The sequence below is a fragment of the Cinclus cinclus genome, chromosome 22 (genome assembly GCF_963662255.1).
Source record: "Cinclus cinclus chromosome 22, bCinCin1.1, whole genome shotgun sequence".
Classification (NCBI taxonomy): Eukaryota; Metazoa; Chordata; class Aves; order Passeriformes; family Cinclidae; genus Cinclus; species Cinclus cinclus.
Window position 1 is genome coordinate 2,825,685 of NC_085067.1, and position 14,367 is coordinate 2,840,051.

Below are 14,367 nucleotides of genomic sequence, written 5' to 3' on the forward strand. Positions count from 1 at the left end.
GCTCGGGGAGCGAGCGAGCAGCGCCGCGCCCGGAGCACCGCGCTCGGATCCGGTTCTCGTCGCCCGCGCTGCCCTGGGCCCCGCGGCTCGGGAGAGGCTCCCACGGACCGTGCCGGGATGCCGGGTCAGGGCTGTGGCACCGGGACTCGCGCCCTGCCCTTGTCCTGGGCTGTGTCAGGCACAGCCTCTGCCCACCCCGTGAACTGGACATGGAAGGAGGCCGAGTTCATCGCCTTTAAGCAGTGCAGCCTTTTAATAGTGATCAGACACCAGCCAGCAGTGACACACAGTGCAAGGGCCTCATACATTTGTAACCACAGAACGAACTGTTTCTTGAAGCCTGCAGCTTTCCACACTGTTGCTTTTCTTTGAAACTGTACAAATACCGTCAAGATATTTTGTTCATGATATAAAAGATACAAAAATACTGAATTTCAGTAAACACATGCATATTTGTATTACAAGCAGCACCAGTGCTGGGAATATAATAGTCCCTACTTCAGCAGCATCCAGGTGTCAAAATCAGGAGACTTCCTATTTTTTTTTTTTCATTATGAATGAAGATGCATCAAACTGAGACATTGGAGAGAGATAAAAAGCACAATGTGCTTTACAGGGTTTCATAATGCCCCGTTTTCGTGTGCACTACATTTACTTACAACTACATGTGCCTGAGAGTGATAAAAAATGGGATTCAAGTGGCTTCCAGACCACAAATGGAAAATACTCTGCTCCATAAACCTACTTTCCTTTTCACTTTTCATCAAAGCTGTTTGCAGCACTCAACCGTGCAGGCGAGGGACTCTTCGGGTGAGCCATCTGTCAAAAGAAGGGAAAGGTCAGAACTTGGATATCAAGGCATAAAACAGTGCAATTCTTAGCTGACACCTTCCAACAGATACAACAAATCAGTGAAACAAAAGATGCTATTAACCCTCACATTTTGTTCTTCTTCAAAGTGGAACTATAACTTCCAAAGTTGCATTGAGGCACCCGACTGGCCACCAAAAAAAAGCAGTTTTTCCTCTTGGGACTGTGAAATAACCTGCCATGGCATGTTCATTCTGCAGTGTCCTTCCATCAGTAAGGAATTCTGTGGATTTTAAAGCCACCTTATGATTCCAAGAAGAGGGACAGAGCTGACTTGCCTGAAATTTCTGCCGTAGTGCCCGTGTCATTATTGGTGTCAGCCCAGAGCCACATTCTGTGTTTTCTTTACTGCTCAGAGGAGTGCCACCAGGACTTCTGAAAGGGCAATTATGATTAGTTTGACTGGTTCTTTATTTTTTCTAGGTTAAAAAAAACAGGATCCAAGAGAATAGAAAGGAAGAGACCTTTGTATATCGACTTTCTTCAGATGTTTCCGAAGATCAATCTGATTTTTAGGGGAGGTACTAAGAGAACAAAAGGAATTGGTACAATTAAATGTTTGCCACTCAGTAAAAAAATATTAATCACTGCTTAAACCAGAAAAATCTAATATCTAAACAATGAAGAAAGCATCTTACATTAAAGATTTTGTAGCAATAGCTGATGGCTTGGATTTAGGTCTCAGACTAACACTCTGTAGATCTGTGACTGTAATTAAAGCCCTGCGTGGCTTCACTGGTGATTGTTCCTACAGCAAGAAAAGAAATGTTACCCCAAATAAAACTTCTGAAGGTCTCATTACCCTGAAATCCATTTAATATTTATACTCAAAGATTTTTGTGGTTTATAGCTTTTATGCTTTTTTTTAAAAAAAATTAAGATTTGAATGTGCCTTGGATAAAAATATATTTATTTAGGAAAAAACAACAACAAAAAACCCTAAACAAGGTTTGGGGTTTTTTTGCAAGCAAAGTTCCAGCTGGGCAAAAGGAAGTCCAAAAATCTGACAACACACAAAGCTCCATGAAAGCTCCATGTAAGATTAGAGCTATCCTCAGTGCCAGGTAAGACTGGAGTTTGTCACTTTATTGCTTCCCTTCCAAAGCCCAGGTGCAGAATTAGAATGGTCACTTGAAACTGATCACTGGGTGTTTGGATGAGAATCAATTAATTGAAAACAAAAATTAAAGCAGGAAATACAGCAGTTCCAGAGTGGATTTTCCCTTGATTCACCACCACCTATTCATCCTCCAGTTTACCTTGTCCATTCTCAGGTTGCTGTTTGTCTTCTTCAGTTTAACATTCAGGAGGTCTTTGAGGGTGATGTGCATGGGCCCATCCTTTTTCACTGGTGGTGCCTGAAAGCAAAGGGGTTTGGAAGGGAAATTAGGAAGGGAAAGGGAGTGAGCACTCACAGGAAATGATGTGCTGATGAATCCAGGTCCAAAAAGAACTCAGGCATGAAATAAAAAAGAGAGGAACCTTCTGATTCCCTACCAGTTTAGAGGCTGTGCCCCGTTGGAGGAGGAGAGGTGCTGGAGGCAGTTTTGGTGGAGGCAGTGGTGGCGGTGGAGGAGGAAGAGGAGGAGGTGGAGGAGGGATGGACACATGCATGGATGCTGATGGTGGAGGATCCATCTGTGTCCCCACAGGTGCACCCAGGACTGGCTTGTGACACCTTTGGCAAAGAGAACTTTCAGAAGACAAAGCGGTCACTCTGTTCATCTGAAAGCAACAAAAATAAATAAAGAGAACAATAAATCCACTGGCAAAAGTAGGTGGGATTTTAGAGAAGTAAAGTGCTGGCTAAGATTGAGCTATAAAGTTATAAAAAAGGTCCCTCCTGCTGTGAGGCAGCAGCAGTTCTGCAACTCTGAGTGCAGAGAATCTGAGTGTTCAGATCCCAGTGGAGCTGCACTGACCACAGTTCCTTATTCTCCCACAGGCAAATATTACAGACTGAGACTGACCTGGAGTGCTTCTTGTAGCTTGGAAAATTCACTTTCCAACTTCTCCAGCTTCTCCCTGAACATATTTAGTTCCCTTAAGTAAACTTGTGATGGAAATATGGTGTCTTTAACCACCTGAAAGCTCTAAGCATAAAAAGAAAGCAGATTATGTGTATTTGTGTGTTGGCTCTCTTCAGCTGTTTCCACAGATCAATCTGATTTTTAGAAGGGATACTAACAGAACAAAAGAAATTGGTACAATGAAATCAATCCCACTCAGTAAACAAAGAGTTAATCCCTGTTTAAAACAGAAAAATCTAACATCAAAGAAAGGATATACCTGTGCAACCCTGCTCTGGCACCACCAATACAGGAATGATGCTGCTTTTGTCAAGGGTTTGACCACACTTTTTACACTGGGCAAGGCTAAAGGCCAGTGGGAGCCCCTTGGGACTGGTGCTTCATTCAGAGGGAAATGAGCTGGTGACCTGCAACAGAACGTTTCAGAATGAGGCCAGAATTTTATTTATCATCTCACCCTTTAAAAAAGTTAACTTTTTAAAGGACTAATCATGTGGAAATTACAAGCTGGTACCAGCAGGTAGCAACAGAGCAAATGTGATCACAGAAACCTGGAAAGACCAAGATACATTTCAGTTAAGGGTGGGGGGAATATCCTATTGGAATTACTTTGTTCTTAAAATTGCTTTTCCTGGTTATTAATCATAGAAACATTAAGGTTGGAAAAGATCTCCAAGGCCATCATGTCCAACCTTCCACTGTATAACACCAAAAGATATCACAATGTGCCACTTCTACTTGGCATAAACCTTTCCCTCTTTTCCAAGAGCCATTAGGAGCAAACAGCAGACCCAGGGATGGATTGAGAAGGCAAAAAAATCAAGTTGAGCCTCTTACCGTGGAGAGGGACAAACTGAGCCCTGGGGGGCTGCAGCTTTGCTCTTTTTTTCCAGTTGAAATTTTGCTCGGGCTCTTCGTTTTCGTTTGCATTTCTTATACCTTGCCATTACTGGTGAAAAAAAGACACATTTAAAATGGATGTAGGAAGATAAACCAAATTGTACATTGAGACAGAGCTGCCACCAAAGAGAATAGCACAGGTTGCACCTCAGAAATCCAGTCAGAAGTCACTCACAGCTACCTTGGGGAAAATATCATGGACCAGTGACAGAAAATATATCCTTAATTTCATATGATCCATGGGGATGTGTCTGTGCACAGAAAGCACCAATTTATATTGGCTTTCTTCCTCCTTTTCTATTTATATCACAGATAGCATTAATAAATAGCCATTATAAATATAATAAAAATACGAACGAATTAAATACACACGGAAAATATATTAGAAATAATATTACAAACAAAAATAAACAAGAAATTAGAAATATTATAAACTAAATAGAAACATTACAACTATTAATACGTGAAGAGATATAAAGGGATGTTCAGTTCTTCGTGATCCTGACGTGCCAAGTACTGAATTTGGGGGAAACGGTGACAAAAGACACGAAGAAGCCACGGAAGGATACAAGGGGCGGCTCGGGCCGGTCCCTGACCGGCGATCGGTGACACCCCAGCCCCGCTCACCCGGGACCCAGCATCGAGTGCGGGGTCTCCTCTCTCACACACACACCTGCACACACCTGCACACACCTGTGCGGCTGTCCCGGGCCTGCCCCGTTCCCCCGTCCCCGCTCCGCGCCCGCCGCCGCGCCGATTCAAACCGCTCCCCGCGCCGCGCTCAGCCAATGGCAGCGCCGCTCCCTGCCCGCACCCCCACGCGGAGGATGAAAGCCTCACGCTGATTGGCCGCCGCAGCGAGGAGCGCCCGCGCTCCACGGGAGAGAGGCCGGAACTGCCCCGCCCCGTCCCGGCCGCGCTGAGGCGAGCGGCGCCGCCATTGGACGAGCGGGCTCGGTACCGCCAATCGGCTGCGGGCACCGTTCGCCTGGGGAAGGCCGGCGGGGTGAACCGGGCGAGGAGAGGCCCCGCCGGGGCTACCGGCGGAACCGGGAAAGGGCCGGGGAGGAGGAGCGGCGGCCCCGCTCCCTCAGGGCCGCAGCGGACGGGCCAGCGCTGCTTCCCGCCAGCGCCGCGCGCCCCGCCCCGGCCAATCACGGCCGGAGCCCACTCCGGGCCAATGGGCTCGGCCGTACCTCGGAGCGGGTTTACATTCTCCGCGGGCCAATGGCGAGCGTGCCCCGCGAGCCGCGAGCCAATGGGAGGCGCGCGGCGAGTGACAGCTGGCCAATGGGCGCCGCCGACTCACCCGTGCCGCGGCGCGGGGGGTGGGGATCTCCCCGCCGCCGCCTGAGGAATGTCAACTATTCAACATGGAGACGGCGGTTACCAGGCTCGAGACCCTGGTGAGGGCGGGCGGCGGCCGCGCTGAGGGGCGGCCGCACCGCGGGCCGACGGCGGCGACGCCTCGGAGGGTGCGGGGCCGCCGCGGAAGGGAGGGAGGAAGGGAGGGAGAAGCGGGCGCGCGGGCGCGGCGCGACGGAAGAGCGGCCGCTCAGCCGCGCCCGCGTTCCCCATCCGGGCCCTGAGCGCGGCCCGCGCCGCCCTCGACGGGGCGCCCGCCGGCCGCGTCCGGGTCAGGCGGGTTCGGCCGGGCCGGTCCATTCCGCCCCCCCCACCTCTTTTGCGGGGCGGGGCTTGCGCCGCTCCATTCACCCCTCGGCGCGGGGCAGGGCGCGGCCATTTCTCTCGCACCTGGTGGGGGGGGGGAGAGCGGGGGGGGGGGGGGGGGGGTTGGGCGCGCTCATTGCCCGCCTTGCGGGAGGGGGGGACGCGGCCGGGTCGGGCCGCTCCATGTCCCCGCGGCGGGAGGGGGGGGCGCGGGGCAGAGTAGAGCTCTCGGACTAGTCCATTTTTTTTCCCATAGGGGGGCGAGGGTGGAGCGCTCACCTGGGATGGACCATTTTGACCGCGGGGATGGGGGGGAAGAGGCGGGCTGGGCTAGACCATTGGTGCGGGGGGAGCGGGGCGATGGCCCCTTGGCCCTCTCTTCCCGAGCTCCAAATTCCCAAATTCCTGTAGTTTTTCCAGCCTTTCTGTCCGCTCCGGTGCTCTGGGGCAGCCCCTGAAACCCGGCGGGGCTGTCCCCTATGGAATGATCGCCTGTCTGCCAGCCCCACTCCTGGAAAAGTGAAAAAAAAAAAAAAAAGGCAAAAATTCACCTCTCAAAAAGGAGCTGTGGTGTGTTTCATCATTTTGGAGAGGCACTGGGAAGCTGTGTCCAACCAGCCAAGTTCCTTGTGCCGTCCCTCAAACCTTCATCTTCCTTCTATATAATCTTTTTTTTCCAATTTTTCCCATAGTGTAAGCTTGATCTCCCTATATCTAGTATTCTGTATTTTTTCTAAGCTTAGTTTAATTTAGGAGTGTGTTAAAAGATACTTGGGTTAGATGCTTAATTAATTTATTAATTTGTTGTCATGGTTTATTTTTGTGTTTTGTTGAAAGTCATGCTTTCACATGATTCTCATTTTAGGACATGTGAATAGGGAGGTGTTTTTGCCCCCTTTAAGTTAAAAGGGGCTTTTAGTCTGGAATTGAGAATAATCTCACATCTCACAGCTTTGTGTGTCTTGCCTTTCCTTCTGCTTTGTTGTTTCCCTGTCCTGGATTTCCTGTGAAGTCAGCTCTCTCCACAGAAGTGTGATAAAATAACACTTCTTATTTCCCTGGAGGTTCTGACATGAATTTCATGGAAAGCTTCCTTTTGCTCTCATGGAAGCAGGGATAAAGTAATTAGTGGGAGCTGAAAGAGAACAATAGGTATGAAAACAATGCAGTCAATCAGGTAATCAATGGTTATTTGTGACAGCAGCACCATAACAGTGTTAGATTAATTATGGAGAAGATCATAAAGCTGACAGTGCTTCATTCAGAGCAGTTCAGTTCATTTCTGGCACTGTTTTTTGGGATCCTGCACCTCCTCTGTCCCTGAGTGGTGTCTGTCCAGTGCCCTTTTTATGTTGTACTACTGGTGATGATGCACAAAAAGCAGTGCAATGTTAAAAGGGCATTGGCCAGCAATACAATCTGCATTATTCTGTGTTCTTTTCAATAACATGCAAGTCTAAAAATCACTGTCTGGGACTGCAGAACGATTTAAAAAACAGCTGTAAAATGAGATTGCCACTGGTTTTATTTTTTTCTTGCTCATTTTCTTCTACTTCCTTGCCGAGCAGGAGAATTTAATCATTTAATGACAAATGCCATCATCTCTGTGTCCTAGAAATGGCCCAGGTGCCTCAGCAAAACCCCCCCCTCTTCCCACTCCATTTCCAGGTTTCTTTGTGTTTTTTTTTTAAGGATCTCAACACCTTCAAACCCTGAGAGTCCTTCAACTCTCAATATGAAGTTATTGTTGTGTTAAAAAACCCCACCTGCGCTGAGATTTATAGAACTCACCCTCCCTGTGATGGTGTTCTCACTCCCCGTGGGTAAAGAACATCCCCACAGTTGGGAAAAGAGTGTTTAAGTGCATTTTACTGTGATTCAGCACCTGCAAATCATAAAGAATAAACTCTGCTGTCTAGAAGATATTCCCTGTAATGCAGTTTAACAACACCTGTCTGATGGCACTTTGGAATTTTAGCTTGCTACGAGGCAAATCCAAGCAATAAATGCACTTGGAAATGGAATTTCCAGTTTTAAAAGCACCAAATAGTTTGCAATTGAATTCCTGACAGATCTGTTGAGCGTTTTGTTGGGTGGTTGGGTTTTTTTCCCCTCGTGATCAGTGGAATAGCAGATTATGAATCATAATTATAATAATAATTTGAATTTTTTTTGTGTGTGTGCGTGTTAGGACGTGGTGAGCTTTAACCTTATCCAACTCTTCACAATCCACAGAAACCTCTGGCTGAGTTGATGGGGGTTTTTTTCCCTTTTTTTTTTGGATGAGTGTATGATTGATTGTTGCCCAGAATTGGTGCTGCTAACGAGTGCTCTGACTTTATTGCACTACTGTACTATACAGAGAGCAGTGCAATAGTATTGTCAAAGCATCTGAGAGCAGAGCCCTCAGCACTGGCCTCACTCTTACCTCAGTTTCTAACATTTTCTTCTAAACCTGTGAGTAAATTACAAATTTACACATCAAACCCTGCATTTTCTGTGTGATTTATTGTAAGATAATCATCCTACTAACACTTCTGACCTTGAATATTAAGGAGGGATTTTTACAGGTGGATGTTTCCTGAAATGCAGCAAGAAATAAATATTTGCAAAATAAAAGCAGTCCTAATGAACTGTGTAAATGTCTTCGAAAATCTTAAAATTCTAGCCACGTTTATCTTCACATCCAGTTTTTAATGTCCTGAATCACAGTAGTAGCATGTTAGTTAGCTGTGGAAATCTCAAATTATCACTGTTAAATATCTCATGGGGCATTTTGAAAGCAGCCCATATTTGTTGTCCATTTTCCCAAAATCTGATCAAATGCATGAGCTGAAGAAAAGCAAAAAAAAAAAAAATCTTTTTGAGGTGCCTGCTGTGGAAATGAAAACCTACAAATATTTCTTAGTGGAGGAGAACAGAAACCATTGAGCAGTCAGGGAAGAAATCCCTTGTGAAGTCTTTAAAATTGTACAGTGTGCTGAAAAGTATTTTATTCTTGGATTTTGTCCTGGCTGGTTTCTGGGGCAGGTGTGGGAAGGAGTTTTGCTGTGCAGATGGTGAATTATGGCAGCACTGGGTGAAAGCTTTCCCCTTGATTTATGGATGCTCAAGCTCTTCACTAGATTTATTTTCCTTTTCTTGAGCTATTATTTGAAAATGTATTGGAGGTGTGTGAAACATCATCCATCTTCACTCCCTCTGAAAGAGGCTTTTATTGGAGAGTGTCCTGGAGCAAATCCTGTTCCTTCAGGCTGAATTTCCAGATCCCCAAAGGCATTCATGGCCATTCCTTAAGGTGGTTCCCATCCTTAAAATGTAAATATCCCTTTGGAATATTTCTGACCACAGCCTGTGGAGATTTCTTCCTTTGTAACAAACACAGCCTTGCTTTGATCCTTTAAAAGAAAAAAAATGGAACGGTCACTTTGGGGTTAATCTCAATATAAACAGTGAAAAGCAAGCTGAGGAAGTCACAACAATTTTTAACTTGCCTTCATCATTGTCTTTTCTGTGACTTTAAAATCACTGAATTATTGTGTCAAAGAATTAATGAGTTGCTTGGGAGCTGGGAAAACTGCCTTTCTTGAAAGTGGAAGTCTTTAATAGATATTAAAATTGCAGACTAAAATTAATTAAGTAGTAATGCTATCAGCAGACTGTTTTACAAGGCAATTAGACAATTCTCTGGTGGCTTATTTATCCCAAGGAAAGAAAAGTGATGTCATCAATTTTATGAGCTGTTAGTCAGCCTGGTTTATTGGGGAATAATAAAATGTATTGTGGGCATTAACACCATCTGAAAAATACATCCCTAATATGATTATTAATAAAAGCTCTGATGATACTCTTGGATCCTGAATTTACTCATAATCTCCTCTGTGTAAATTACTGAGTGTTGTGGTTTTGCTAGCAGAACTCTTCATATTTGAAAAAGAATTAAATTTGGAAACTTGTATGGTCCCTGAGCTTTTTCAGAGTGAGGCAGCTGCCTCCTGCTTTCCTGAAACACAGGTTGGGGTTTGTCTGCAGCTTTTGGGTTTTAATATACTGTGCCTGACCTTAAATATTTTAGTTCCAGAAAGCAGAATCTGATCTGGATTATATTCAGCGCAGAGTGGAGTTTGAAATAATGAAAAGTCTTCCTGATGATGCAGCAGCAGAGGTAGTATTTTCAGATTAAATTCAATTTTATTGCATGAAGTTTGTAATAAATGGGTATTTTTCTTTAAACCTGAAATATTTGTGGCTGTTCCTTCATCTACTTGTTAGCATGATGATGATGATGATGATGGTTATTATTATTATTAAGTATTTCCTGCAACATGTATCAAGATAAGTGGCCTAATATGAATTCCAACCAAACTCCTCTGGGTTTTTTTGGGATAGTGAAATTCTCCCATGTTCTGCTCTGAGAAATCAGTGATGTTAACATCTAAATGCAGGTTACAGATTCCACTCTGAGCTAAAACTCACCCTTGCTCTGAAAACCAAGATAAACTGTCCAACAAGCAGTGACTAAATTCACATCTGGGGGAGAGATGAGAGGAAAACAATAAATGACATCCCATAAAGGATCTTGTAAATCAGTCCTTTTCTCCTGTACATTTTCACCATAAAGGGTCATTTCATGTTAGATGTCTAACACCTACACTTTTAACTGATGTGTGGCCACGTGAATTTTATCATCTTATGTAGCTGAAATGTTTTTCTCACACAGGAGAATCCAGCTGCTCTCCTGAAAGAGCTCCCACTGCTGAAATCCCGTTACAAATCCCTGTGTGCCCAGATGGAAGAGATTTCCATGGAGCAGAAGGAATCCATGGAGAGCATCCGTGCTGCCCTGGAGAAAACAATGAAGATAGTTCAGGCACTGCAGCAGCAAGCAGGGCTGGAGGTGGTATTTTCATTTTAATCCCTTTATTTTTACTCCTGGGAATGAACAAGAACTTTGTAACCTTTCTGTACCAGGCGTGGTTCCACTGGAAACAGTTTGTGCAGATTTTTAGAAGATAAGGAGACAGTTTCCCAGAAGGAATGCTGGCAGGGTTGGAGCTCTTTTTGTCAATCCCAGTCTCCAGCAGTTAAAATCGATGCTGTTCAGATTTGGGGCTGAGCAGTGTGAATAGTGCCACAATTTGGGTCATTTCATAGGAATCAGTGTCTCTGTGCACACCTGTGTCCCAGGGCCACACTGAGAGTTTTTACAAGTAGACACCTTCAAGAAAAAAAAAAAAAAGTGAAACCAGTTTTAAAAGGTTCTAAAAAGCTCTTAGATGGAAAATGCATTTTCAGTGTCTAAAGGGAGAAAGTTAAAACCATTGTAACAATGGTTACATTGGGATTGCTGTTATTCCAGAGATAATGTTTAAATTGTTAAAAAACTCAGGAACAAACATTTTCTTAAGTGGTTTTCAGGCACAGCTTCCTTATTGAAGAGGTGGAGGCATTAATTTTGACCCTTTACAACTAATGAGGTTTAGGTCAATGCTCCAATAGCAGTGCCTGGAGATTGGGTTTAATCTGTCAACAGCTCTGGGCAAGTCACTGGTAGCTTCTGATAGATAAAATTATTTTAAAAACAGTGGTTATATGTCACAGAAAGGAAAATAGATAATTTCTTACTGTGTTCCAAGGATATTCTGCCCAGGATAATTTTGTGCTTGGATTTTCTCAAAGTGGAAGATCCTTTTTTTGAGTTATATTTAGAGTTTTAGGTAAAGATTTTCTTGTGCTTTTTATATTTCCTAGACCAAAGATGGATTAAACTTCTGGAGAAATATAAGTATTTAAATGAAACACTTTTTTTTAATATAAAAATTTATCTTGCATCTCTAATTTAGAGTATTGGTGCTCAAAGAAAATTGTGGTTGATTTTTCAGAAATAATTTGCTTGGAAATGTGTTTTCAGTGGGAGAAAATCAGGAATCTACTGTCAGTTTTTACAAGCAAAGGGCTGCACAAACATTGAGTCCCTCTGTAAATATCATCACCTCAGGAACTGAAGGATCAGACTTCTCTGTGTTTGTTTTTTTTTTATTTATTTTCCCAGAGCTTACCTCTGTCACAAGAAGAACAGACTGCAGCCCAGCAGTTAAACTTGCAAACTGGGAAAGAAATGGAATTTTCAGTGGAAGAGGTAATTAGGGCAGGGAATGTCAGTATTCCAGAAACCTTTAATCCTGAGTGCAGCTCATCTGATTCTGTGATTTGACACCTCTCAAATGAATGGATTTTTTTAGAAATAGGATTAAATTCCTTAACAAACCTTTTTATTTTTATTCTATACAGATTAATCTTTTTTAATTGTTCCAATGAGATGGTCCACAAAGGAGAAATCAGCTTTGATGGAAGACTTTGTTCCTGTTTTGTTTTTTGTTTTGGTTTTTTTTTGTTTTTATAATATGGGATATGTTGATGTTTCTTGGTTGCTCTTGTGAATCTTCTTGATAAAGAAACATTTGGGTGGGAGGGACGTAATTGATTCAAACCCATCTGGGGGAGAAATTTAATTTCCTGTGAAATATTAAACAAATTCTGGGATATGAGTAACCATCTATTCTAACTGCAATGCAGTAGAAATTGGATCTAAATTAATATTTTTTAAAAAGTCAGATATTCTTCCATAGATTGAAATGTAATTATCCAATATATTTATCTGCAAATACTTGCTCTGGGTCTCATATGAAAAATATTAAAGAAGCTTAACAAAGGGTATTTATTTCTCTGATTGAGCTTTTGTTTTTGTACTTCTCCTCACTTCCCACTGTCACAGGAGATCTCCCTTAATTTTATTTTAAACTGTCTTTAATCCCTAAGATTTTGCTGTTGATTTCAGTGGCTGCAAGATCCTTGGTTATCCAATGGTAAAATGTAATGAATGTAAATTCCATAGAGAAATGAAAGTGTAAAAGCTGATTTTTAGGCAGTAAAGCACTAACAAATACTGACAATATTGTTTATTTTTAGCCATCCTGCCTAGAATCTACAGTCCCTGGCTCAGCTGAAGGTAAGTGCTGAAAAAAATAAACTTCCCACTGTTTTCTCATAGAGGCTGTGGTGGGCAGTAACTTCACAGTTTCCACACTCAAGCACCAGTATCTACTGCTTTTGTGGGAAGAATTTAGACTTTACTAGAAGGACCTGACCCCTTAGTTACATTCCAGGAATAGCTGCCATATTCCTGGAATTTTTTTTTTCCTTGCTTTCAATGGGATTGAAGTGGAAAACTTACAGGGTTTATGGTCTGGAAGAAATGGTGCACTGATCTTACCACAGAAGTAGCTCGTTTAAAATTCATTTATCCCTGGGATAAATGGAATTTTATCCCTGGATAAAAAGGAATTTTCACAGTTGTTTTTGGTTTGTTTTTTTTAAAAAAAAAACACAAAAATCAAAGCAAACTGGTCATTGACAGACTAAGTTTGTCAATCCTCTTCAGATGTCAAATTAAATAATTTTTTACTGAGTCTCCAGATCCAGTGATTGTTTTTTCTCTTCTTTCCCTTGCTGGAAAATCTTCCTTTAGTCCCACCTGGGGGGTGTTATTAAACACAAATAGAAGTACTTTGCATCTTTTACCCAGTTTCTGAAGAAACAAATATCTTCCATTTCCTTTTTTTTTTTTTTTTTTTAACAAATATCTTCTGTTTCCAATTTTTTAGAACCCCAGTTCACACCATTGACTGAGGAAACATTTATGAGTGTGCCCAGGAGCATCAGAAGCACTGTCAAATTAGCAGACTTGAACCATTTGTACAAAGAGTTATTTAACCACTTCATTGTACAGAACAACAGGTAAGGCTCAAAGCCATTCATTAAAAGAATTTTATAAATTGCAGAAGAATTTCAGCCTTTTTAAATTAAATAAAAACAGCTAGATAAGCATTCACTGCCATAACCATGACCCCCTCACCAACCCCTCCTGACCCTTCTCTGGGGTGAGTGCTGGGGGTTTCTCACGGGCTGATATTACAAAAAAAAGGAAGTTTTAAACTCAGAAATTCTGTCTTTTTAACCCTAAGATTAACAAATGACTGCCGTGATTTGAAGTAGCACAGAAAAGTTGATGGTAATCTGAATAAATTTGAGATTTACAGAGCATTCACAAAAACCATTGGTTAAACAGCATGTGCTTTTTCAGCCTTTTTCTGCCAGACCTGATGTTTGATCCCTGTTTTACTAAATTGTTTTTTTTGTTTTACAGAGCAGCCCTGAGCCTTTCACAGATGAACAAGATGAAAATGAAAGTCACTGACTCAAGAATTAAAATCCTGAAGGAACTCGGGATTGTGGAACTCGACAAACAAGGAAATGTTAAATTAGCTGTGTAAATGAAATTCTGTTGATAATACTTGAAATATGAAAGTTCAGAAACACTGAGGTTAGCACTTTACCATGGCTGCTTGAAGGATTATGGTTGGTTATGCATTTTTAAGGAATGTTGTGAGCCACATGAAGCTTCCATTTCCTTGCTGCATTCCTGGGGGAGGATTTAAAGGCAAATAATCCGAACCTCTTAATTATACTTGCATTCCTGAATAAAGATTTATTATACTTTATGTGGCTCCTGACCCTGAACCTGATTCATTTTCCTTTGAAAGTGAATTCCCTTGGGTTTTCTACAGTCCAGACAGGGTCAGAAGGGATTTGTGGGCACTGTCCAGTCCAAAACCCTGGACTGCAACTCAGGGCAGGGTCCTGAAAATTCCCAAAGATGGAGAATTTAGAGAATTTGGAATTTTGTAAGGTTTCCTTACAACTTCCCCCTGACCACCTTAACAGTGAAAAACGTAAGATTTTTATTATGTATAATATTTCTATATTATATATATATAAACTATACTTTTTAATACTCGTATTTATATTGTTATATTTCAGCCTAATCTGAGAGAGC

The 14,367-nt window shown here is 42.7% G+C and overlaps 2 protein-coding genes across 2 annotated transcripts; one reads left to right on the forward strand and one right to left on the reverse strand.

Annotated features, from left to right (window-relative positions):
- Nucleotides 1–271: 271 nt before the first annotated feature.
- PRR11 (proline rich 11) lies at nucleotides 272–3,906 on the reverse strand. Its single transcript, XM_062506931.1, is given in 10 exon segments — nucleotides 272–819; nucleotides 1,149–1,245; nucleotides 1,335–1,394; nucleotides 1,509–1,618; nucleotides 2,130–2,228; nucleotides 2,368–2,595; nucleotides 2,841–2,963; nucleotides 3,160–3,307; nucleotides 3,738–3,859; nucleotides 3,862–3,906. Coding segments are annotated over 10 exon segments (1,098 nt in total). The 3' UTR covers nucleotides 272–753.
- A 1,199-nt stretch (nucleotides 3,907–5,105) lies between these two features.
- On the forward strand, nucleotides 5,106–14,032 carry SKA2 (spindle and kinetochore associated complex subunit 2). The gene is made up of 7 exons (XM_062506932.1): nucleotides 5,106–5,206; nucleotides 9,547–9,636; nucleotides 10,192–10,368; nucleotides 11,524–11,610; nucleotides 12,441–12,480; nucleotides 13,136–13,268; nucleotides 13,678–14,032. The coding sequence occupies exons 1-7, from the start codon at nucleotides 5,174–5,176 to the stop codon at nucleotides 13,802–13,804; spliced, it is 687 nt and encodes a 228-aa protein (XP_062362916.1). The 5' UTR covers nucleotides 5,106–5,173; the 3' UTR covers nucleotides 13,805–14,032.
- The last annotated feature ends 335 nt before the right edge of the window (nucleotides 14,033–14,367 follow it).